Source organism: Ranitomeya variabilis, chromosome 8 (genome assembly GCF_051348905.1).
Source record: "Ranitomeya variabilis isolate aRanVar5 chromosome 8, aRanVar5.hap1, whole genome shotgun sequence".
Taxonomy (NCBI): domain Eukaryota; kingdom Metazoa; phylum Chordata; class Amphibia; order Anura; family Dendrobatidae; genus Ranitomeya; species Ranitomeya variabilis.
In genome coordinates this window covers 56,869,977-56,895,513 of record NC_135239.1, presented here as the reverse complement: position 1 = coordinate 56,895,513, position 25,537 = coordinate 56,869,977, and the positions used below count along the sequence as shown (strand labels likewise).

General features: G+C 44.3%; 1 protein-coding gene across 12 annotated transcripts in view; it reads right to left on the bottom strand.

Moving 5' to 3' along the window:
- Positions 1–25,537, bottom strand: part of HFM1 (helicase for meiosis 1) — a 229,963-nt gene that overhangs the window by 35,407 nt on the left and 169,019 nt on the right. For 11 of the 12 annotated variants that reach the window (XR_013218736.1, XM_077278676.1, XM_077278672.1 and 8 more), the window contains 4 exons: positions 24,507–24,593; positions 21,383–21,501; positions 6,690–6,772; positions 1,740–1,828 (listed from right to left, as the gene is read on the bottom strand). Coding sequence is in view for 11 of the 12 variants with exons in the window: in XM_077278676.1 (XP_077134791.1) it covers positions 1,740–1,828; positions 6,690–6,772; positions 21,383–21,501; positions 24,507–24,593 (378 nt within the window). In the remaining variant the exon portion in view is untranslated. The remainder of the gene's footprint in view (positions 1–1,739; positions 1,829–6,689; positions 6,773–21,382; positions 21,502–24,506; positions 24,594–25,537) is intronic. The other variant, XM_077278673.1, reaches the window with a different exon arrangement.

Here is a 25,537-nt window from a genome sequence, read left to right as displayed (position 1 = left end):
CTATTCACAGATAGTGTCCTTTAAGATTCCTGTAACATCTGTGATACACTATTATTACACTATTATCCCCATGGTCCTCCTGTCACAACTCCCAAATTACAACAGTAGACATTTGGATCGCCCCCCAAGGGCAGCGGGGTACTCGGTACCGGGTCCTTCGGTTCGCAAGGGGATGTCATGGTGGCTGACCCGGTCCGTGGCCCTAGGGACATCTGTATAAAAGGGAAAGGTCTTTAAAGGGGAAATGTTCGTGACGCCACCTGTGGTATTCGGTCAGGGTGACCGATGCTGCTTACGGGTCCTCTGGGGTGATGTTATTGCAGCTAGATGGTATACCTTCCCACAGGTGAAGTGTATCCCCAGGGCTTCCCAGAGTGTAGATGGTGAATGGTGTGAGGCGCAGTGAAGAACGAGGACACAAGGTTGCAGTCTCTTTACCTTTTACTGTAGACTTCAGCATCCACAGTCCAGAGCACCAGACCACGGGGCAGGCAGAGTCCGGCCATTTTGGAGGCAAATCTAGAGTCCCCTTATCCAGGTGGAAATCAGTAGCCTTCCTCTAGCGCCGTGGTACTGTAGTCCCTTACTGCTAAGCTTCTCATAAGGTCCTCACAGATGTTGTAGATGTTATGTCTCTCTCTCTGTCCCCCAGATGGATGGGACAAACCCGTATGACCGGTGGCTTGAGGCGTTTTACAGGGACTCTATCATGCCCCAGCCTCTAAGGGTGCCACCTTGCCTCCTGGGTGTAGGGGCGGACAGGTAACGTGAAATTAGCTGTCCTGCCGGTCTCTGGAACAAGGCATAAAGGATCGTTGCTCCCTCGGTGTTCCGGCTACCGGGATCCTGCGCCTCAGAAGGAGGCAGCCTGTGTAGGGCAGAACTCCTCCTGGTATCCACTCCTTTGCTACGACTTCGTTTCACCCTCTCTGCAATACAGTTCTCCTTCAGTGTCTCTTTCTAGAAGCTGCCGCACTTAGGACAGGCACAGCTCCGTGTCCTTCTCCTTGATCTCTGACAGGATCCCACCCCTGTCAGGGACCAACTACCTGAGCGAAGCTCAGCCAGCAACTAACTAACTTCCTCCCCAGGCAACCAGTTTTACCTAAGTGTGAGGAGTGCCCTAGTAAATAGGAGCAGGGCTCCCCCTGGTGGCCTGGAGTACGAAATGTGTTGCATGTTTGTGATACCTGAATGCAGTTGTCCTTCTTTGCCTCCAAACATAACATCCCTCCCCCCTAGAGGAGAATGATATTACTGCAACGACCAGGACCTGGGGCGCTGCACATTCACTTCTCTTGGCTTGCTTACCATGGAAGCAACATAATACACATCAAACATTAGGTGTTATTTTTCATCCTGTCTTCATTATTAAGGAAATTCAGTTCAGATCAAAGTAGACACCACTTTTAGCTCCATGCCTATTTAGTTTGTTAAGCTTAGCTTTATAGATTGTGCCCTTCAGAATTGTGTTTAAGAGTTAAAAGGAAGTTTTTCTTTTTTTAATTAGGTGGATAGATTAATTGACATATTATTCCTTTAATCTATGACATAAGGGAGATAAATTAATTTATATGTAACTTCCTATTCGATGAATAACTAGTTATGTTACAATAAAGTCCAATGTTTGTAATAAAGTAAATTTGCCGTCACCAGTTCTTATTGTTCTCAGCATCATTAGCTTATGTAATAATAACTCAATGCAAACATGAATGCAGTACGCCATCTCTTCTACCTACGTGCTCCATCTTGTGGCTGCTGTGTAGAATTCCTGGTTTCAGAGAAAGCCTGTTTCTCCAATTTTGCTTGTGCATGTGTGGTTGTCGATCTGCACAGAGGATAATAATAATTATTTACAGAAAACAACGAAATGCCGCAATAACTAACCTTCCTTACGATTCACGTTGGTTGTCTCTATGGTCAGAAATTGTGGCAAGAAAATAACAAAAGAAATTTGTTCTTCTGTTGATGTTTTGCAAAAGTGAAGGATGCTGCATATATATATATATATATATATATATATATATATATATATATATATACACTGCTCAAAAAAATAAAGGGAACACTAACCAGCATATGGTCTCACAAGGGGTCTGAGGATCTCATCTCGGTACATAACGGCAGTCAGACTACCTCTGGCGCGCACATGGAGGGTTGTGTGGCCCTCCAAAGAAATGCCACCCCCCACCATTACTGACCCACTGCCAAATCGGTTATGCTGAAGGATGTTGCAGGCAGCAGATTGCTCTCCCTGGCATCTCCAGACTCAGTCACATCTGTCACATGTGTTCAGTGTGAACCTGCTTTCATCTGTGAAGAGCACAGGGCGCCAGTGGCGAATTTGGCAATCCTGGTGGTCTGTGGCAAATGCCAAGCATCCTGCACGGTGTTGAGCTGGGAGCACAACCCCCATCTGTGGACGTCGGGCACTCAGACCATCCTCATGGAGTTGGTTTCTAACCGTTTGTGCAGACACATGCACATTTGTGGCTTGCTGGAGATCATTTTGCAGGGCTCTGGCAGTGCTCCTCCTGTTCCTCCTTTCACAAAGGCTGAGGTAGCAGTCCTGCTGCTGGGTTGTTTGCCCTCCTACGGCCCCCTCCATGTCTCCTAGTGTACTGGCCTGTCTCCTGGTAGCGCCTCCAGCCTCTGAACACTACACTGACAGACACAGCAAACCTTCTTGCCACAGCTCACATTGATGTGCCATCCTGGATGAGCTGCACTACCTGATCCACTTGTGTGAGTTGTAGAGTCCGTCTCATGCTACCACGAGTGTGAAAGCACAACCAACATTCAAAAGTGACCAAAACATCAGCCAGAAAGCATTGGTACTGACATGTGGTCTGTGGTCCCCACCTGCAGAACCACTCCTTCATTGAGTGTGTCTTGATAATTGCCAATAATTTCCATCTGTTGTCTATTCCATTTGCACAACAGCATGTGAAATTGATTGTCAAACAGTGTTGCTTCCTAAGTGGACAGTTTGATTTCACAGAAGTTTGATTCACTTGGAGTTATATTCTGTTATTTAAGTGTTCCCGTTATTTTTTTGAGCAGTGTATATCAATGTAGTAAAATTCAGAAGAATGCTCAGAATTGCAGGGTGATAAACATGGTTGTACATAAGAATCATGGGGCCACATACCAGAAGTATTACTTGCCTCCTCCGTAAATATCAAGTAAAGGAGGCGGCATCACAGCACATAAGCATAGTCACATAATGGTGTACCACCAATGTTTTACAGAAAGAGAGAGTCACAATGTGGCAATTACAAAATAATTTTGCCCCTATTGAAGCCCATAGTGTTCTCACTTAATACATTACTCCTTTAATGGTCCCATAAAGTATGATGCCAACAAAAATGCCACAGTGAATTCTTCCACAGCACACTGTATGATGGCTCTCCACATAGTATAATCACACCCCACAGCCTTCCACCGAGTATGAGACCCACACACAGCACTCCACACAGTATAATGGCACCCACACAGCCCTCCACACAGTATAATCACCCCACACAACATAATGGCCACCGCACAAAATAAAGGTCCCACACAGTATAATGGCACCAACACATTATAAATGCCCCCAAAGCCTTCATCAAATAATGAGACCCCCACACAGCCCTCCACATTGTATAATAACCCCCACAGCCTTCCACACAGTATGATCCCCTCCCACACAGCCCTCCACACCCCTGTACAGCCCGCCAATATAATGGTCCCCAAACAGTATAATGGCCCCCACAGGCTTCCACACAGTATGAGACCCCCAGCTTTTTGCACAGTATGAGACCGCCACACAGCATAATGGTCTCCGCACAATTTAAAGGTGCCCACACAGTATAATGGATATAAGATTACAGCTTCATAGGCAGAGTTGTAATTAAAAGGAATCTGTCAGCCTAAACTAACAGTATAAACTAATCACATAGTCTTGTAGCTGACTTAGCCACAGAACGTTCACACCTTTTAGTTTTCTAATCACTGCATACATTCTTCAGAAACAGAAATTTAATCAATTAAGCAACTTGGGGTGCTCAGTGCACCCACAGTGTGGCCAGGAGGCTCATTACATTATTCCACCCACTGATTTTGTATGATTCTGCCTCTCTCACTGGTAAATGACAACTCAAGCAAGTCAGAATTGTGAATGACCAATAAGGGATGCAGAGCATGCAAAAGCAGTGGACAGAAAACAGTTCTCTGAGCCTCTTGGCTACACCAAGGGTACTCCGAGCACCCTAAGCAGCATGTTTGTTTTAACTTCAGTTTATGTAGAATGGAGACCGCGATTAGAACACTAAAAGTGCAATTCTCATAAGGGTTCTATCCTCTACACTCCCTGACAGAAATAATGACGCTTATCCATGTTATGTAAATAAAAGCTTATAACCTGACGTTAAATTCATACATTGGTTGTATAAATTATTCTTTTGAAAGTTGAAACCCTCCGAAATGTGGTTTAGGTTAAGAAAATAAATGGGCATAAATGCAGAAATACTGATCAGTTAATGGACACAGAATGGTCTGATTTTGGCAAGACAAAAGTTTTGTCGCCCAGTCATATAATGCACCCATTCCTAGTTTACATCCTCACCTGTGCTCAGTAAATGATCGGTTGATTAGTGTGTGTGTATAAAAATAAACCCAGCACCCCAGACCTTCACTTCAACTGCAACTTGAGCTCTGACAACATGCCAAAAATCCACTCTGCGACCAAAGCCTGGATTATCAAGAGGCTGAAGACCAGATTCAATGCAGAGATGGCTGGCACCTTTAATGCTTCTCAGCGTCAAGTACAAAGAATTGAAAAAAGATTTGAAGAGACTGGAGATGTGTTTGACAAGCCCAGGTCCAGCAGACCCCGCAAGACAACTGCTCAGGAGGAATGTTTGTTGGTTAGAAAATACAAAGCAAGCCCCTCTTCCACTGCAGCAGAGCTCCAACAGGCCTGGTCACCTCAAGTCCCTGTGTCAACTAGAACAGTTTGTAGGATTCTGTCTCGAAATTGCCTCCATGGTTGAATCAGTGCCCAGAAGCCAGCACTAAACAAAAGGCAAATAAAAAACGTGTGGCATTTGCAAAGTCCCACAGTCTGCTAAACAGATGGACGCTGGAACAGTGGCAGAAGTTGGATTTCTCTGATGAATCTTCAGTAGAATTACACCACAGCCACCGCAAATACTGCAAGAGACCTACTGGATCCCGTATGGATCCAAAATACACCCAGAAAACAGTTACATTTGGTGGTGGAAAGATCATGGTCTGGGGTTACATTCAGTATGGGGGGGTGTGAAACATTTGCAAGGTGGAAAGCAATATCAGTAGCCTAAAATACCAAGAAGTATTAGCTGCCTCTTATATTCCAAATCATAAAAGGGGTCAAATTCTGCAGCAGGATGGTGCTCCATCTCATACATCCATCTCTGCAACAAAGTTCCTCCAGGCAAAAAAGATCAAGGTGCTCAAGGACTGGCCAGCCCAGTCACCAGACATGAACATCATTGAGCATGTTTGGGGTAGGATGAAAGAGGAAGCTTGTAAGACAAAACCAAAATCTAGAAGAACTCTGGGAGGCATGTAAAACTGCATTCTTTGCTATTCCTGATGACTTCATTAATAAATTGTATGAATCATTGTTGAACTGCATGGATGCAGTCCTTCAAGCTCATGGAAGTCACACAAAATATTAAATATGACTCTAATAGCACCATTCACCAATATTATGCAACATATATTTGTATTTTAAGTTAATTATTTGTTTGAATACCACATTACTTTCTGTGGGGGACAAAACTTTTGTCTTGCCAAAATCTGACCATTCTGTGTCCATTAAATGATCAATATTTCTGCATTGATGCCAATTTATTTTCTTAACCTAAACCCCATTTCGGAGAGTTTCAGCCTTCAAAAGAATAATTTATACAACCAATGGATGAATTTAACGTCAGGTTATAATCTTTTATTTACATAACATGGATAAGCGACATAACTTCTGTCAGGGAGTGTACAAGGTTATGTGTTTAGTTTATATTGTCAATTTGGGGTGACAGATTTACTTTAAAGGGAATCTGTCTTTAGGATTTACTACCTTATCTGAGAGCAGCATGATGTAGGGGCAGATACCATAATTCCAATGATATATCACTTACTAGGCTGCTTGCTTCAGTTTTTACAAAATCACAGTTTTCACTATGGCATATCTATGCATTTTCCGAATGCTGCACTGCATATCCCCGCCCACACCACTTAATGGTAGCTTTCTGTGTACACTGTGCATAGGCAGAAAGTTGCTAATCAGTGGTGGGGACAGGGTCATACAGATCTCATGAATATGGAGTGCTACTACACCAGGTTTACATGTCCCAGTGACAGATTCCCTTTAAAATGTCAAAAATTAGTAATGAGGTGAGGCCATTGGATGAATTTAAAGGAGTTGTACACATAAACGAATCTATGTTTGAGATTTCTGGATTAAAGCTAAGAATTTGTATGAGAAAACAAAAAGGTGAAGGAGGCCGGAGTAAGGCTTGATCACTGATCAAGAATGCCAGTGGAAATGTGATGGTGTATATCAGCCTTGGATATGACAATGTATGAAATGCAGTCTCAAAGGAATAATAAAGCTGCGAATTGACCACTCAATCATTCATAGAAGTTTAGATATAATTTGCAATCACCGTGAAAACTCTGTCATAGAAGCTTTAGGGATGAAGACAAACTTTTCCAGATTTATATTTTTTGGCTCATTTTGCATCATCATCTAGAAAATATAACGATTTATATTATAGAAAAAACACACCAAGTATATAAACACTTTTGGGAACTAAATATGTAAAACAACAATTTCAAAATAGCTTGAGCTCTAAAGTGTACCATCCAATTTATCGATACATCATAGAGAAACAAGGAAGCTTTATGCCAATAAAACCAAATATATTTTATTAATAAAAAAAAACAATTAAAAAACCTTACAAGTTGTATGTCAATCAATGGGAATACATATGCAGAATATGCTGTCTGCACCAGAAATACACCACCATATACCTATAAATAATCAAGTGATCAAAAAATGCCTATACAAAAAAGTATAGAGAGACCATAAACTAATACATAGTCACCTTGTAGAAAATATGCACATACAGTATAAAAGGAGCAAGCCAAGTGGACAAATGAATAGTATAGACTCCTAGTAAAAAAAGTGCAAAAAATATATATATATATGTGGAGCGCCCCCACACCGCCGCAGGGCCGAGGGGTACCCGGAGCCGGGCCTCTGGGATCTCAGTCCTGGGGTTGTCACGGTGGCTGGACCCGGTCCGTGGCCCTGTCTGTCAGTGGGGGACGTCCGGTGCAATAAGTGGTGTTGTAACGGTGCAGTTGTGGGGTGCAGGTCGCGATAAATGATGAGGACACCAGGTTGCAGTCTCTTTACCTCTTTACTGAAGATCTCTGGGTCCTCAATCCAGAATACGGCTCACCAGGCTGCGCAAGTCCGGCCGGTCCAATGACACTTCCAGAGTTCTCTTCACAGGAGGAAATCTGTGCCTTCCCCCTAGCGCTATGTGTTGTAGTCCTTCCCTGCTGTGCTTACGGAAAGTACCCCACAACTGTTGTGTCTGTTTCTGATGTTCCCTCACAACTCGACTAGATGATGTTCTGCTAATCCTCCGTCCCTCCCTGAGGTTCGGGTAGGAACGGCACCCGTTTGACGGGTAGGCCTGGAGTTCTTCCGGGACCCTAGAGACGCCCCTCTCCCACAATCGCCTCCCAAGACTTCATAGGTGATTTGAGTTAGACAGCCCGCCTGAGACTGACTGTCCTGCCGCTGTTTGGAGTATTGCTTGAAGCTGAATGTTGTTCTACTCCCTCGGCGTTCCGGCCACCGGTATTGCGCCTCAGTAGGATGTTGCTTCGGTCTTACAGCACGACTCCTACTGGTATTTCTCCTTTGCGTGATCCCGTTTCTCACTCAGCACAATCTATCTCTCTTCTAATCCTTTCTTGGGCACCGCCGCTACCTGGAGCAGGCACGGTCCCGTTACGTTCGTTCTCGTTGCCAAGCCTCTGTCAGGATCCCACCCCTGACAGAGACCCTACTGTATCTTCCCCTACAACACCCTCTGCCACAAGGTGTTGCCTGGTTCCAACCCAGTCAGCTTTCTGATCTAACTTCCTGCCTGACCCCCAGTTTACCCACTATGGTGGGGAGTGGCCTAATGAATAGCACCCTTAGCTCCCCCCGGAGGCCCGGCTGTGAAATGTATTGGTGTCTGTGATACCTGATCAGATGAACTCCTTCAGTGCCATCGGACGCACCATAGCTCCCCATAGTGGCGGAGCCACAGTACTGCAACGACCAGGACTCTGGGGCGCTGCACTCCCCCCTGGTTAAACACAGTACTCCGGGACTGGGAAGAAAACAACAATACAAGTTTAGCAAAAAGACATACAATTTTTGTTGAGTGCAAATAACAATACGTATACTTGAACAAGCTTCCCTTTATGGGAGGTGAGGACACTTGAACGTTACAAAACATGGTTAAATCATAGACAAATGGGGGCACCACGGTCACTGGGACTCTAACCAAGGCCTGAAAACGTGCCACATATATACTTCGAGAAAAAAAGTAGGCCTTATAAACGGGAGTCACCACTTATATAAGCAAATAAATAACACAGCTTTATTAAACATATATGCAGGAAACAAAACACACTAAAAACATTTAAAACACAGGGATATACAATATCCCACCATACACAAAGCCTATAATAAGGCAAAAAACCGCACCTCCCACAACAGGGTATAATTCACATGTACTAAGTACAATAACACCTAAATGGCGCAAAAAATAAATAAGTACATAATAACTACCTGGCCAGTACCCTAAGGTAATATTATAAATCACCGTAAGGAAAATTACCATGAATACCACAAAGGATGTGATGACATGCAGGACAGGTAAATGCCCATATAAACCATGAAGGGCAGAAATGCTGGTTAATAAAGATTAATAACAGAGATGAATATACTAACCCATGTCCACCTTGCATGAAACCAACCGCCCGACATACAGATCAACCAATGACCGTCATGTCCCTAAGATATCGGTGTAAAGCAGGGTCAGGCCAGGTAAATGAAGCATGTGTACCCTGTGGAGAAAAGAGGAGGTGCGGACAGAGGCACCCAACGCGTGTCGCCACTAAGCTTGTGTCGCTCCACTTCACGCTGGAACTCTGCGATTAGATGGTTCCGATATTCCCCCCAGGGGAAGGGCCCGAGGTCATGCCCCCCCGGTGCATTGGTGCTAGACGGCGGGGACATCGGGGCGCCACCGGTCGCAGCAGTGACCGGGTCGTGTGCAGAAGTGAGGTGGCCATCCCGGGGATCGCGGCACTGGGTACCTCCACTTGCGGTAGCCCCTCCTGGGGAAGGCGTATGAGTCGGGGACCATCCAGGCCCAGGATGCTCCAGCGGCAGCTCCCAAGGATCCAAATCCTCCAGCGGAGGCATGTCAGAATAATCCGCTGGTGACGGGGGTCGATGCGGAGCCATCCTTTTCTGTAGGCCTGTCCTGGTCTCCAGTTCCACCTCATCTGAGTCATAGTTTCGTTTCTTCGGTCTTCGCCCGCCATAGAAGATTAAGAGGCGGATCTCTCCTGTCGACGGGCCCGCCCTTAGGATGCAGCAATATTAAGACTGGGCGGCCATTATTGTTCGCGCTCTCCAGCTTGCCTACGCCTACTCCACGCCCTTCTTCTTCTCCTGCGCTCTCCTCAGCGCTGCAATGGCGGCGGATTTTGGCGGTAAATGGCGCAGCACAGTCTTTGCAACAAAGTACAGTCCAAGTACAACAAATCACAGTTCCAAGGCACACATGACCTGATTCTTCAGGCTTAAGTAGATCCTGTTCGTGACGCCAAGTTGGAGCGCCCCCACACCGCCGCAGGGCCGAGGGGTACCCGGAGCCGGGCCTCTGGGATCTCAGTCCTGGGGTTGTCACGGTGGCTGGACCCGGTCCGTGGCCCTGTCTGTCAGTGGGGGACGTCCGGTGCAATAAGTGGTGTTGTAACGGTGCAGTTGTGGGGTGCAGGTCGCGATAAATGATGAGGACACCAGGTTGCAGTCTCTTTACCTCTTTACTGAAGATCTCTGGGTCCTCAATCCAGAATACGGCTCACCAGGCTGCGCAAGTCCGGCCGGTCCAATGACACTTCCAGAGTTCTCTTCACAGGAGGAAATCTGTGCCTTCCCCCTAGCGCTATGTGTTGTAGTCCTTCCCTGCTGTGCTTACGGAAAGTACCCCACAACTGTTGTGTCTGTTTCTGATGTTCCCTCACAACTCGACTAGATGATGTTCTGCTAATCCTCCGTCCCTCCCTGAGGTTCGGGTAGGAACGGCATCCGTTTGACGGGTAGGCCTGGAGTTCTTCCGGGACCCTAGAGACGCCCCTCTCCCACAATCGCCTCCCAAGACTTCATAGGTGATTTGAGTTAGACAGCCCGCCTGAGACTGACTGTCCTGCTGCTGTTTGGAGTATTGCTTGAAGCTGAATGTTGTTCTACTCCCTCGGCGTTCCGGCCACCGGTATTGCGCCTCAGTAGGATGTTGCTTCGGTCTTACAGCACGACTCCTACTGGTATTTCTCCTTTGCGTGATCCCGTTTCTCACTCAGCACAATCTATCTCTCTTCTAATCCTTTCTTGGGCACCGCCGCTACCTGGAGCAGGCACGGTCCCGTTACGTTCGTTCTCGTTGCCAAGCCTCTGTCAGGATCCCACCCCTGACAGAGACCCTACTGTATCTTCCCCTACAACACCCTCTGCCACAAGGTGTTGCCTGGTTCCAACCCAGTCAGCTTTCTGATCTAACTTCCTGCCTGACCCCCAGTTTACCCACTATGGTGGGGAGTGGCCTAATGAATAGCACCCTTAGCTCCCCCCGGAGGCCCGGCTGTGAAATGTATTGGTGTCTGTGATACCTGATCAGATGAACTCCTTCAGTGCCATCGGACGCACCATAGCTCCCCATAGTGGCGGAGCCACAGTACTGCAACGACCAGGACTCTGGGGCGCTGCATATGTGTCCCAGTGGACAATCAAGGTATGAAGTGTACCTATATAACACGTAAGTGTATTAAAAGCAAGCAGGAACAACTAAGTATATATGTGACAAGTATAAATAGTATGGCATCTCAAGTTCCTTACAGCTAAATCATAAGGGTGTACATAAGGCACATGGCTCAATGGAAAAGAACCACATATGTGCAACTTATAGCAAAAAAGTGTCTCTAGTGCATAATAAAAGGCATAAACAAAGGCATGGGTGTATTACCTATAGATGCAGCGCAGTATGGGTCCCCGACGCGCGTTTCGCGTGATGCTTCTTCCTGGGGGATAGTATCGTAAACCAGTGGGCATGTGGTTACTTTATATAGTATGTGTAATCACTGGTGGCAGCGGTTTGTAATGGCGCTCGCTTTGACAGGCCGGGTGGGACGTCACTACCGCACATATGTACCGCATATGTGTATATATATATATATATATATATATATATATATATATATATATATATATATAACACTTTTATATATTATAGTTTATAGATTAGTTGTATATGTATGTATTTTTATTTATTGTTTTTTAGAGTATATTGCACTTTATTAGATGTATTTATTGCCAGCATAATAGCACTTTATATTTATTTTTATTATAGATATTTTGTATGACACTATATAATTCATATCTTCTGATTTGCTTCCAGGCATTTATTTTCACTTTCACATGTAGGGGTTCATATATATTTTTTCTTATTGGTATAACACTTAGCTTCTTTATCCATGCACTTTTTAGTTGTGCTGTGCTTGAAACTCCCCCTGTGCAGATTTTTATTCTGCAGTGTCCTAGCCGCATTCATCCCTGTGCGGTGTGCGCTCGCAGAGACTTCCGGCTTTGGGTTGCTGTGGAGATGCGTCTATAGTGCGGCTGACTCCGCCCTCTGTCCTGACGCGTCGGACGGGGGAGTAGACAGGCCTCATGTGACGCTGACCGGTAGTGACGTTCCACCCGGCCTGTCAAAGCGAGCGCCATTACAAACCGCTGCCACCAGTGATTACACATACTATATAAAGTAACCACATGCACACTGGATTACGATACTATCCCCCAGGAAGAAGCATCACGCGAAATGCGTGTCGTGGACCCATACTGCGCTGCATCTATAGGTAATACACCCATGCCTTTGTTTATGCCTTTTATTATGCACTAGAGACACTTTTTTGCTATAAGTTGCACATATGTGGTTCTTTTCCATTGAGCCATGTGCCTTATGTACACCCTTATGATTTAGCTGTAAGGAACTTGAGATGCCATACTATTTATACTTGGCACATATATACTTAGTTGTTCCTGCTTGCTTTTAATACACTTATGTGTTATATAGGTACACTTCATACATTGATTGTCCACTGGGGCACATATATATATATACATATTTTTTGCACTTTTTTTTACTAGGAGTCTATACTATTCATTTGTCTACTTGGCTTGCTCCTTGTATACTGTATGTGCATATTTTCTACAAGGTGACTATGTATTAGTTTATGGTCTCGCTAAACTTTTTTGTATAGGCATTTTTTGATCACTTGATTATAGGCATATGGTGGTGTATTTCTGGTGCAGACAGCATATTCTGCATATGTATTCCCATTGATTGATATACAACTTGTAAGGTTTTTTAATTGTTTTTTTTTATTAATAAAATATCTTTGGTTTTATTGGCATAAAGCTTCCTTGTTTCTCTATGATGTATTGTGCATTTATGGAAGTGCTTTAAATTAGGCCTGGTATAAGTGAAAACCATTTTATCGATAGTAGCAAAATACACAAATATCTTTCAACAGTTTGCTATATTTTTTATAAGGTTGGTTGGTGTTCTTTTGTGGTAGTATGGAATACAGATGAATGGTTCAATTCCTTAATGGGGTTATCCCAAAAACTATTAACTAACAGATCATGGAATAATAAAAGTACCAAAATAAGTGCATAACAGGGGAACCTTTTTTATTTGTGGTGTCCAATCAGGCAGAAGTGCTCTGGGCCGATTGTAACCACATTCTACAGCTACTGGCCAGTGGAGTAATCATATAAGTCATTTATAATAATTGAGTGTACATCACTGATAATAATTGAGTATACATACAAAAGACAGCAGGAGCTTGCAGGAGCAGCTTCCATAGGTAACATATTTCCCTGCCTGTTTTATCACAGGAGCGAGTGTTTCTGTCACTAAACTTCTGAGATCACTATAAATCAATTCAGTGACATATGAGCTCAGCAGCCATTGAAGTTCTACCTCATTCACTTGATTTATGATGAGCTCAGAAGGCTGGTGATGAGCAAAGACACTTGCTCCTGTCATAAAATGGGCAGGGAAAAGTATTACCTCAGAAAGCAGCAGCTGTGATCCCCTTCTATGTCGGATCTGTATACTCAATTATCATAACTGACTTATGCTTCCTCTCCTGGCCAAGAGCTGGGTTATGTACCAACCATGAACTGGAGCATCCTTGTATTGTCAGACACAGTGAATAAGACAATACATAGCAGGGCCATATTTATAAGATGAGTTCAGCACATTTTTTAATATATCGAATTGTGGGATATCCCCTTTAGGACAGTAAACCTCTCAAATGTTCTCCACTTCTGGATTTTCTTATCTTTATTGTAAAGATAAGTTTATGTTCAAGTCTAAAAAGTTAATTTATTTCAGTTCTTCAATACAAAAAGTGAAACTCATATATTATATACATTCATTACAAACAGAGTGATCTATTTCAAATGTTTATTTCTTTTAATGTTGATGATTATAGCTTACAGCCAATGAAAACCCAAAAGTCATTATCTCAGTAAATTAGAATACTTTATAACACCAGCTTGAAAAATGATTTAAAATTTTAAAATCCGAAATGTTGGCCTATTGAAATGTATGTTCAGTAAATGCACTCAATATTTGGTCGGGGCTCCTTTTGCATTAACTACTGCATCAATGTGGTGTGGCATGGAGGCGATCAGCCTGTGGCACTGCTGAGGTCTTATGGAAGTCCAGGTTACTTTAAAGGGAACCTGTGTTAGGGCCAGCGGAACGCACCGAGTAAGTATATAGGTTTTATTATAATTGATGCGTTCGCAGCCCGGGGTCCACAGTGCAGGAGAACCTGCTGCTAGCAAACGGCGGAACTATATGGCGGTATGAGCTAACCCTGTTACTTCACAGAGTAGCCGAAACTCAAAGCACTGCGCCCTGTTTGACTTCACAGAGGCACAGGCTAACTTACCCAACTAAGAGCAGTCAGTGGTCATGCATGCACACAAACTCCTCGCCGGAGGTGCCAGCATTCTAGGGGCTTATTTCAGCCAGGTCCTTGAATACATTCACACAAAATCTCCTCGCCGGAGGTGCCAGCATTCTAGGGGCTTATTTCAGCCGGGTCCTTGAACACAAACTCACATGACCACATTGGCGCAAAGCACATAACATAGAACAATACTAGCGCATGGCCGTGCGGCCATGCGAGCCTTAAATAGTTGCAGCACGTACAGGACCTTCCTAGAAGGACCAATGAGAGGCTGCCACAGAGCGTGAGCACCTACAGGACCTTCCTGAAGGACCAATGGCCTTAGCTGCAGTATCTGATCATGTGACTCTCGATCTCCACTGAGAGATCTTACTCTGGGCATGCTCAGAACGAGAAAAGCAGGACTTAGTCCCAGAAGCGTCTGCACGCCGCTGCCCAGCACTGACTTCAATGGCAGAAGCAGGAAAAGCAGCAGTAACTCTTAGTACAGAGTCAGACTGAGCGAGACGCTGGGACCGACGTCTCCGCTGAGCAGGCACCACTGCGGCAGGAGAAGAATGGGAGACCGCAGCGGAGATGGCCCGAGATTCCCCCTGTGCAGAGGCGGGAACTCGACCCCTAACATTACCCCCCCTCCTAGAGCCCCCCTCCTTGGGCCTCGCTACGTTCGAAGGCAGCAATGAGCTGCGGAGCCCGAATGTGCGCAGCAGGCTCCCAGGGCCTATCCTCAGGACCGTAACCCTTCCAGTCCACCAAATAAAATTTTTTGCCACGAACCACCTTGCACCCCATAATAGCGTTCACCTCGTAATCGTCCGTAGACGAACCCGATGTCCCGGCAGACGACTCAGAAAACCGGAACATGTATACGGGCTTAAGGAGGGACACATGAAAGGTGTCGTGATACCTAGGCGTGGAGGAAGGGCTAGACGGTAGACCACAGGATTAAACTGTTCGAGGACCTTGAAGGGACCCAAGTAGCGAGGTGCAAACTTAGTGGACTCAACACGCAGCCTGATATTATGAGCGGAGAGCCACACTAAGTCGCCAGGAGCAAAGGTAGGGGCAGGGCGCCGATGTGCATCGGCGGAGAACCTCATTCTCTCCTTGGAGGCCCGGATGGCATCCTGAGTGCGGTCCCAAATGTCTCGTGCCTCAACTGCCCAGTCTGCCACCCTGGAGTCAGCAGAGGACATGGGCATAGGCACAGGAACCCGCGGATGTTGGCCGTAATTCAGGATGAAAGGAGTCTGACCGCCGGTACAGCGTTGTTAAGGGCAAACTGAGCCCACTGTAACAAGGATGCCCAGTCATCCTGCCTGGCAGAAACAAAATGTCGTAAATAAGTGACCAGAGTCTGATTGGCTCTCTCAACCAACCCATTCGTCTCGGGATGATAGGCCGAGGAGAGATTTAACTCAATACTGAGTAGACAACAAAGCTCCCTCCAGAACCGAGACGCAAACTGGGGAACCCGGTCACTGACAATCTTGTCCGGCATACCGTGTAAGCGAAAGATATGCTTGATGAACAAGGCTGCCAGAGCCCGTGCTGAAGGTAGCCGTGGAAGAGGCACCAAATGAACCATTTTGGAAAAATGGTCGGTGATCACCCAGATAATGGTGCAGTTACGAGACTTGGGTAAGCCCACCACAAAGTCCATCCCGACCATCTCCCAGGGCCTGTCCGCCACCGGCAGAGGGTAAAGCAACCCAGCTGGCCGTTGTCGAGGGGACTTGTTCTTGGCGCAAGAGACACACGCCTGAACATAGTCTGCGACATCACAAGCCATATGCGGCCACCAGTATGTCCTCACCAGTAACTCAGATGTCCTTTTGGAACCAAAATGACCACCCACCCTGGACGAGTGTGCCCAAGAGAGAACCTCCAGTCGCAAACTGGATGGTACAAAAGTCTTGCCCGCAGGCACAGACTCTAGCGAAACTGGGGCCACAGTTCCCAGGCTCTCAGTGGGGACAATAAGCCGAGGCTCCTCTTCCTCCTCCACAGATGACACAACGGAGCGAGAGAAAGCGTCGGCACGAATGTTCTTCTCCCCAGAAAGAAAATGGAGGGTGAAATGAAACCGTGAGAAGAACAAGGACCATCTGGCCTGGCGAGAATTTAACCGCTGGGCTGTCTGCAGGTACACCAATTTTTTATGATCTGTGAAGACTTGGAAGGGAAAACGAGCTCCCTCCAAGAGATGTCTCCACTCCGAGAAAGCCAACTTCATGGCTATCAACTCCCTGTCACCGATGGAATAATTCCTCTCTGCTGGTGAGAAGGTCTTAGAAAAGAAGAAGCAAGGATGCTTCCGACCTTGAGCATCCTTTTGGAAGAGGACTGCTCCAGCACCAACAGATGAGGCATCCACCTCCATGATAAATGGCTTATCTACATCGGGGCGATGTAGGATGGGAGCGCTAGCGAAATGTGACTTTATGAAGTTAAAGGCCTTGGAGACCTCCTCAGACTACAATTTGGGATTTGCTCCCTTCTTGGTGAGGGCAACCAAGAGAGCTACCAAAGTTGAGAAGTGCGGAATGAACTGGCGATAATAATTAATGAACCCCATAAAGCGCTGCACCGCTTCAAGAGAATGGGGTTCTTGCCAGTCCATCACAGCCTGTAGTTTGGCAGGATCCATAGCCAATCCCTGGGCGGAGATGATATAGCCTAGGAAAGGTAAGGACTCCTGCTCGAACATACACTTCTCCAACTTGGCATAGAGGGAGTTTGCCCATAGGAGGTCCAAGACTTTGCAAACATCTCTCCGGTGGGAGTTAATATCTGGAGAGCAGATGAGAATATCATCCAGATAGACTACGACCGAGGTGGAGAGCATATCCCGGAAGATGTCATTCACAAAGTCTCGGAAAATGGCTGGGGCATTACAGAGCCCGAAGGGCATCACCAGATATTCATAGTGCCCATCCCTGGTGTTAAAAGCTGTCTTCCGTTCGTCCCCCTCACGGATGCGAATCAGGTTGCAAGCCATCCCGCAGATCTAATTTAGTAAATACCCTTGCTCCAAGAAGCCTATCGAAGAGCTCAGATTTGCTCAAGGGCAAAGGATACTTATTCTTAACGGTGATGGCGTTAAGACCCCTGTAATCTATGCATGGATGCAGTTCCCCATTCTTCTTCTGCACGAAGAAGAACCCAGCCCCAGCAGGTGACACTGACTTCCTGATGAACCCTCTTGCCAGATTCTCTTGAATGTACTGAGACATTGCCTCCGTCTCCGGGAGAGATAACGGATAGACTCGACCCCGGGGAGGCTCAGCACCAGGCAAGAGGTCAATAGGACAGTCATAGGGGCGATGGGGCGGTAGGGTCTCCGCCGCCTTTTTGGAGAACACGTCCGCATAAGACCAATATTGCTTGGGGAGAGAGGATAGATCTGCGGGTACCTCTGTAGTAGCAACCTGAACGCACTCCCTCTGACACCTACCCCCACAAGATTCACCCCATCCCAAAATTCTGCCTGAGGACCACTCGATATGAGGAGAGTGGTACCGTAGCCAAGGTATCCCCAAGAGGACCTCATCAATTCCCTCAGGAATGACGAGCAGAGATATAATCTCCTGATGGGATGGCAACATGGACAGAGTAAAAGGGATGGTCTGGTGTGTTATCTGTGAGGGCAGTGTCGACCCATTCACCACTCGTACCGTTAGAGGGCATGAGTGACGGCGGTGCTGCGTCTGCATTAGGGGGGGGAAAGACCTGCCCCAGGACTGTTTCAAGGTATTTTGAACAAATTGAAAAATCGATTATTTCTGCAGTTACAGCACCAAGAACTAAAAGAGCCACCTTGTCAGAATGCAGCATTAGTGCTGCACAAGGTGGATCTTTTAGTTACAAACACCTGGGGGGGAGGTGACAGGTTCCCTTTAAAGTAACCTGGACTTCCATAAGACCTCAGCAGTGCCACAGGCTGATCGCCTCCATGCCACACCACATTGATGCAGTAATTAATGCAAAAGGAGCCCCGACCAAATATTGAGTGCATTTACTGAACATACATTCAGTAGGCCAACATTTCGGATTTTAAAATCATTTTTCAAGCTGGTGTTATAAAGTATTCTAATTTACTGAGAAAATGACTTTTGGGTTTTAATTGTCTGTAAGCCATAATCATCTACATTAAAAGAAATAAACACTTGAAATAGATCACTCTGTGTGTAATGAATGTATATAATATATGAGTTTCACTTTTTGTATTGAAGAACTGAAATAAATTAACTTTTTAGACTCGAACATAAGCTTATCTTTACAATAAAGATAAGAAAATCCAGAAGTGGAGAACATCTGAAAGGTTTACTGTCCTAAAGGGGATATCCCACAAACAAAAGACATTTTAATTAACAGCTCCCACAATTCGATATATTAAAAAATGTGCTGAACTCATCTTATAAATATGGCCCTGCTATGTATTTTCTTATTTGCTGTGTCTGACAATACAAGGATGCTCCAGTTCATGGTTGGTACATAACCCAGCTCTTGGCCAGGAGAGGAAGCATAAGTCAGTTATGAAAATGTGGCTCTTTTAGTTACAAACGCCTGGGGGGTGACAGGTTCCCTTTAATAGCAATCTTCAGCTCGTCTGCATTGTTGGGTCTGGTGCCTCTCATCTTCCTCTTGACAATACTGCATATATTATCTATGGGGTTAAGGTCAGAAGAGTTTGCTGGCCAATCAAGCACAGTGATACTGTTGTTTTTAAACCAGGTATTGGTACTTTTGGCAGTGTGGACAGGTGCCAAGTCCTGCTGGAAAATGACATTTCCATCTCCAAAAAGTTTGTCGGCAGAGGGAAGCATGAAGTGCTCTAAAATTTCCTGATAGACGGCTGCACTCACTTTGGTCTTGATAAAACACAGTGGACCTATACCAGCAGATGACATGGCTCCCCAAAGCATCACTGATTGTGGAAACTTCACACTAGACCTCAAGCAGCTTAGATTGTGGCCTCTCCACTCTTCCTCCAGACTCTGGGACCTTGATTTCCAAATGAAATGCAAAATTTACTTTCATCTGAAAGCAACGCCTTGGACCACTGAGCAACAGTACAGTTCTTTTTCTCCTTGGTCCAGGTAAGACGCTTCTGGCGTTGTCTATCAGTCATGAATGGCTTGACGCAAGGAATGGGACACTTGTAGCCCGTGGCCTGGATCCGTCTGTGTGTGGTGGCTCTTGAAGCAATGACTCCAGCAGCAGTCCACTCCTTGTGAATCTCCCCAAAAAATTTGCGGTTATCCCGGTTGCTTGTGCACCTTTTTCTACCACACTTTTTCCTTCCACTCAACTTTCCATTAATATGCTTGGATACAGCACTCTGTGAACAGCCAGTTCTTTAGCAATGACCTTTTGTGGCTTACCCTCCTTGTGGACTGTGTCAATGACTGCCATCTGGACATCTGTCAAGTCAGCAGTCTTCCCCATGATTGTGGAGCCTACTGAAACAGACTAAGGGACCTTTGTAAACACTTAGGAAGCCTTTGCAGGCATTTTTGTTAATTATTCTAATTTAGTGAGATAATGACTTTTGGGTTTTCATTAGCTGTAAGCCATAATCATCAACATTAACAGAAACACTTGAAATAGATCACTGTTTGTAATGTCTCTACATACACTTTTTGTATTGAAGAACTGAAATAAATTAACTTTTTGATTATATTCTAATTTTGTGAGAAGCACCTGTTGTTCATGTAAAACAATATTAGACATTACAGAGTACCACAAAATACTACAATGGAACAAGAGTAGTAAGGGACCTTTTTGTAAGAGCTTACTATCTATAACAGCACAGCTCTGTACACTGTCTAGTTATTCATTAGAATAGGAACTCATCTGCACTACCACTAAGTGTAGAAACTTATGCCATTCCGCTCCATACACTGTGTACTTCCGGCTGCTGAAGGCGGGTAACTATTAATCAGTGGGGTGTTGGGTGTCAGCCCCCACTAATCTAATATTGATCACTTGTCCAAAGGATAGGTAATCAACATCGTAGTAATGAAAAACTCTTTTACATGATGTTATTCATTTATTGCACAGGTTACGATTGTGGGGACACATAATACGAGCATACAATGTATTGTCTTAATTTAAAAGGTTTGTTTTTTACTCTAAATTTTAACATTATTTATTTATTCATTTTACTCTGCTTATTTATTTTTAAATTAAATACATACAGACATATGTATGGTATGTTCTGTACATTAATGCACACACCCAGGTACGCACTAACAATTGGCAATATGGTCATACAGCCCATCTGCGACTGTGTATCCGGCTGTTGCTCGGGCACAGCGAACACATTGTTTTTCGCAGGTACCCTGGCATGCGATATCATGGTTTCAGTAGTTGACTACAGCCCTCCCCCCTGATAACAATGGGGCTCCCCACAATCTAGAATAATAGATTACCCCTTAAAAGAAGGTAGATTGGTTATCAGAGACAGAGCACATAATGTACTAAGCGGTGCTCTTGCTGTGCTTTAGAAGTAGCATATGTGTCCATAATAAAAATCTAGGTCTTTACGTGTATCATAAGATCATGTCCCGATGGAAATATCTGGACTTATTGTTGTTAAAGCATTTATTATGTGGAGCTCTGCCATATTTTCAAAATAGTATGATAATGCAGCTTTAGTCTTTGTTCTAGATCACCATTCTTTCATCATTCAGTGAAATTGAGTTCACAGGCATGAATTAAAGGAAACAATTACTGCTCTGCTGAAAAATACTGAGCACAGAGACCTAATGTGAGAGACGTCTCTACCTCATAAACATCAGATACCCGACTCATGCTGTTGTGGATGCCACAGTGGGGGTCTGCTCTTCCGCATGGCACGCTAGCTGCTCTCTCTGCATGACGTTAGTTTAACTATCCCAGCTAATGTAAGATTCATTAAGTAATCCATGTGCTGATGTCGCAAAAGCCATTTTATGTAATGACATGTGCTTTGAATTTTCCCGTCCTGCCTTTTTGATCATGTTACCTTTAGTCTCTTTACTGGTGGAGCTGATGAAACTGAATTTCGACTCCTTAGATCACTTAGATATGAAGAGAACTCTGAATTAGTTTTACTGTCAGCCTTATAGGAAACTCCAGTTTTACCTGTTATTTGTAAATAAACAGATTATATTTTAATGTGTAAATGCCAGTCTGTCTCAGTTTGTAACCAGAATATCTAAGATGGGGAAAATAAACACCGTGCATCTCTATTTCTTATAATAATAATAATGTGACTTCTTCCTTTACAGATCTCAGTATTGTCTTACAAACCACACTTGGAGGAAAAAAAGAAAACATTGCGGATATATTGTCAGAATAAGAACATCACCTTATTCAGAATTCTGATATAAAAGCAACACTTCACTGAATAAGTCAATGAGTAGTGGTACAAATTAATTAGATTTGGCCTCATGAATGCTAAGTAGTTCAAACAAAAAGTAGGGCATAAAGGCCCATTTAGAAGAGCCAATAATCAGTAACGGGCGTTCAACAGAACACGTGTTCACCAATTATTGGCTTGTGTAAACATGCTGGCTATCACCCCATCACACGGGCATAAAGCTCATTCACTGTGTAACTGGATCATTCATGACACATAAAATGTTTAATTATTGCCACCACATTGTCTTGTGTAACCAGGCGATGTGCTGCCGATAACGATGATATTTTGTGAACATGGATGATCGCATTAAGGACCGACAATATTAACCAACACTCTGTGTACACAGAATTCTGGTCGGCCTGTCTAAACAGACCATTACGTGATCACCGATCAGATTGTATATAGTTAGATGGCAGGCGCAAATGCGCATTAAGAGTGTAACAACCAACTAGAGTCTAGTTTTATTTGCTCTTAGCTTTGGATGGATCACTTTAGGCTCATAAGAATATTATTTCTATAAAGAAAACTGTGGAAAGGAGTGCACTCAGTGAAACAAATATATTGCACTTGTGTACTGTTCAATGGCTAAGAATGAACACAAAAGTGAAAAGTTAATTACAGTAAAACTCCCCTAATCCTCAGACATGACATCCTGGACTGTAGAGCTTTACCAATTACTGGTATATTTGACGGTCAGTAAGATTGTTGTGATTCTGGTGAATTATTTAAAAAATTCAGCTGATGGAATTTACAACTAATTCATTATGCACTGTCTTTCTTCCTTAACAAATCCTTTAGCTGCAAAGCCAAGTGTTTCAGCTTTTCCCCAAATTATGAATTTTGTATTATGGACCTATCAAGCTCTTGAGCGGTGATTCATTTGTGATAGCATTGTGGCTCTATAAGACCCATTGAAAGCCAGTATTCACTGTTTGCAAAAAGAGCATGTTCCTAAAGGCCATTGTGTATGGTGGCAAACATGTTGATTTGGGCAGAATTGGACAACCACCTAAAGTGTACGGGGACCTCCTGACCTTCCTGCAACAGATGATTTCAGGGGAAAGAAAACCCAGCTGTTAAAATTTCAACAGCTGATCCTTTCGTTTGGCAGTGAGAGTTGATCCTTTCGGCAGCTCTCTCATAGAGAACATAGTAGTGCTCAGCCCAAGTTGAGAATTTCTGTGTATGGCGGGGTTAGAATAGATAGCTGTCGGCCAAACTTTCGTTTCGCCGACAGCTTTCTGATGTGCATGGAGGCCTTAAGAGAAATTACTTGAAAGACTACACTTTGAAACGGTTTTTCTTTATACATCAAAATAGATTTGAAAAAATAAGAACCTATCAAGAATATAGCAGGTTTTAAAGGGAACTTCCCCTGTATTGATTTAGATTACGGCTGTAAATCATTATGGCGGTGGTTTGAGAAGTTTAGGGAAACTGACGGGTAGTTTTTAATGCTGGAAAGATATGCATTTATTTGTAGTGGTGACCATAGGTTTTTTTGCTTTTGAGAATGCTCCAATTTCTTCCTCCTGTTTCTACTGACTACTCACAGATACTTCTTTACAAGAACTATAAGGCGGATGAATAAATGCCATCAGATCATTATAAAAAAATACAATTAATGTGTTTGTACAGGACAATCATTGGAAAACTTTGCTTAATCTAAAAAGAGTTTTACAATGATAATCTCCCTGTATATAAGGCCATTAAAGGGAACCTGTCACCCCCAAAATCGAAGGTGAGCTAAGCCCACCGGCATCAGGGGCTTATCTACAGCATTTTGAAATGCTGTAGATAAGCCCCTGATGTATCCTGAAAGATGGGAAAAAGAGGTTAGATTATACTCACGTGTTGCGGTCCGGTCCGGGACCTCCCATCTTTTTACGATGACGTCCTCTTCTTGTCTTCATGCTGCGGCTCCGGCGTACTTTGTCTGCCCTGTTGAGGGCAGAGCAAAATACTGCAGTGCGCAGGCGCTGGGCCTCTCTGACCTTTCCGGGCACCTGCACACTGTAGTACTTTGCTCTGCCCTCAACAGGGCAGACAAAGTACGCCGGAGCCGCAGCATGAAGACAAGAAGAGGACGTCATCGTAAGAAGATAGGAGGCGCTGGATCGGACCAGACCGCAGCGGGAATGCCCCTGGGTGAGTATAATCTAACCTCTTTTTGTCATCTTTCAGGATACATCAGGGGCTTATCTACAGCATTACAGAATGCTGTAGATAAGCCCCTGATGCCGGTGGGCTTAGCTCACCTTCGATTTTGGGGGTGACAGGTTCCCTTTCAGAAAGATCCGTGGAATCAACCTGCAAGAATGTATAGAATATGTCCTCACTGTAGATATTGCACCCAATAGGTTAGTCTTACTAGGGCATCAAAATATATGAGAGCAGATATAGGCCTCAATTCATCAAAGCAATTATGCAAAAATTCTGGCATAAATCGCTTTCAAAAGTTGCACAATTTTCGCAAAATATTTAGTTTCACCCAGCTCTGCCAAAATGGCTGACTGACTGGACTAAAATTTGTTTTGTGAGGCGCACGGAGGCACAAGTCACTTGTCAGACACTCCTGATTCATTAAGAGGTGTCCCATCATCGCGGCCGGTGTCAATCACTGGGCTTGTTTAATCAGAGTCAAAATGCCTATAACATGACCCACAACTTCAAAATAGGTACTATAAAAAGAAATCAGATAGGACTGGTGTGATCAGAAACTTACAACATTCATGCCCACAAGCTTCCTTGTTTTTGCAGTGATGGTTGCATTCCCTCATTCCTGTTCTTATCAATGTCTGCACGCTTCCTACTTACAGGGAGTAAAATGAACAACATAAATTATTCTTTCAGATAATGAAATACATATAATACATACAATACAATTATATGTAGACAGTTGTATGGTCAGAATTTCAACATTTTCTGTATCCATAAAGGATATATATATATATATATATATATATATATATATATATATATATATATATATATATATATATATATATATACACACACACATGCTAATCATTTTTAAAGGCAAGAATGTGTAATTTGTCAGACAGCATCGTACTCAAAGGAGTAAGGCTAGGTTCACATTACGTTAATGGCAATGCACTGACGGCATCCGTTACACAGCGGCACTAACGCTATGTAACGGATGCTTCAGCGCACCCATTGACTGCCATTATTTAGCGCATCGCTAACGTATGTCATAATCAGCATGCGTTAGCGATGTGCCGTCATTCTATGACGGACCCTCGGACGCGGTCTGCAGCGTTTCCGGGTCCGTCACCGCTAGCGTAGCCCCATCCTTTATTTTGTTGGGAAATAAGCCCCCTTCAGAGGTCTGGCGGCAGCGTGTCTACCTGTAATTCTGCATGCAGACCCAATTTATTAGGTCATATGAGACAGATGTCACTGAATTTCCGGTGGGAAACATAAATATATTAATCCCTTAATGACTGCCAATACGTCTTTTTACTGACCTGATATATAAGAGAATTGCATCCCAAGACAGGTGACAATCCAGCAGCTATCGACTGTACACTATAGCTGACAACTTGCTGCATTAGCCATGATCCGTATTGGCACCGTCCATAGGTTACCCTTAGATGCTGCTGTCAATATTTACTATATACCATATAAATGGTTAAAAGAGTGTGTGGGCTTCCTATTTATCCCCATTGGCACCCTGAGATCATGATTGTGTGGTCCTGATGTTTGTCATGGCAGTTCACGGCCACGTAGTGACCT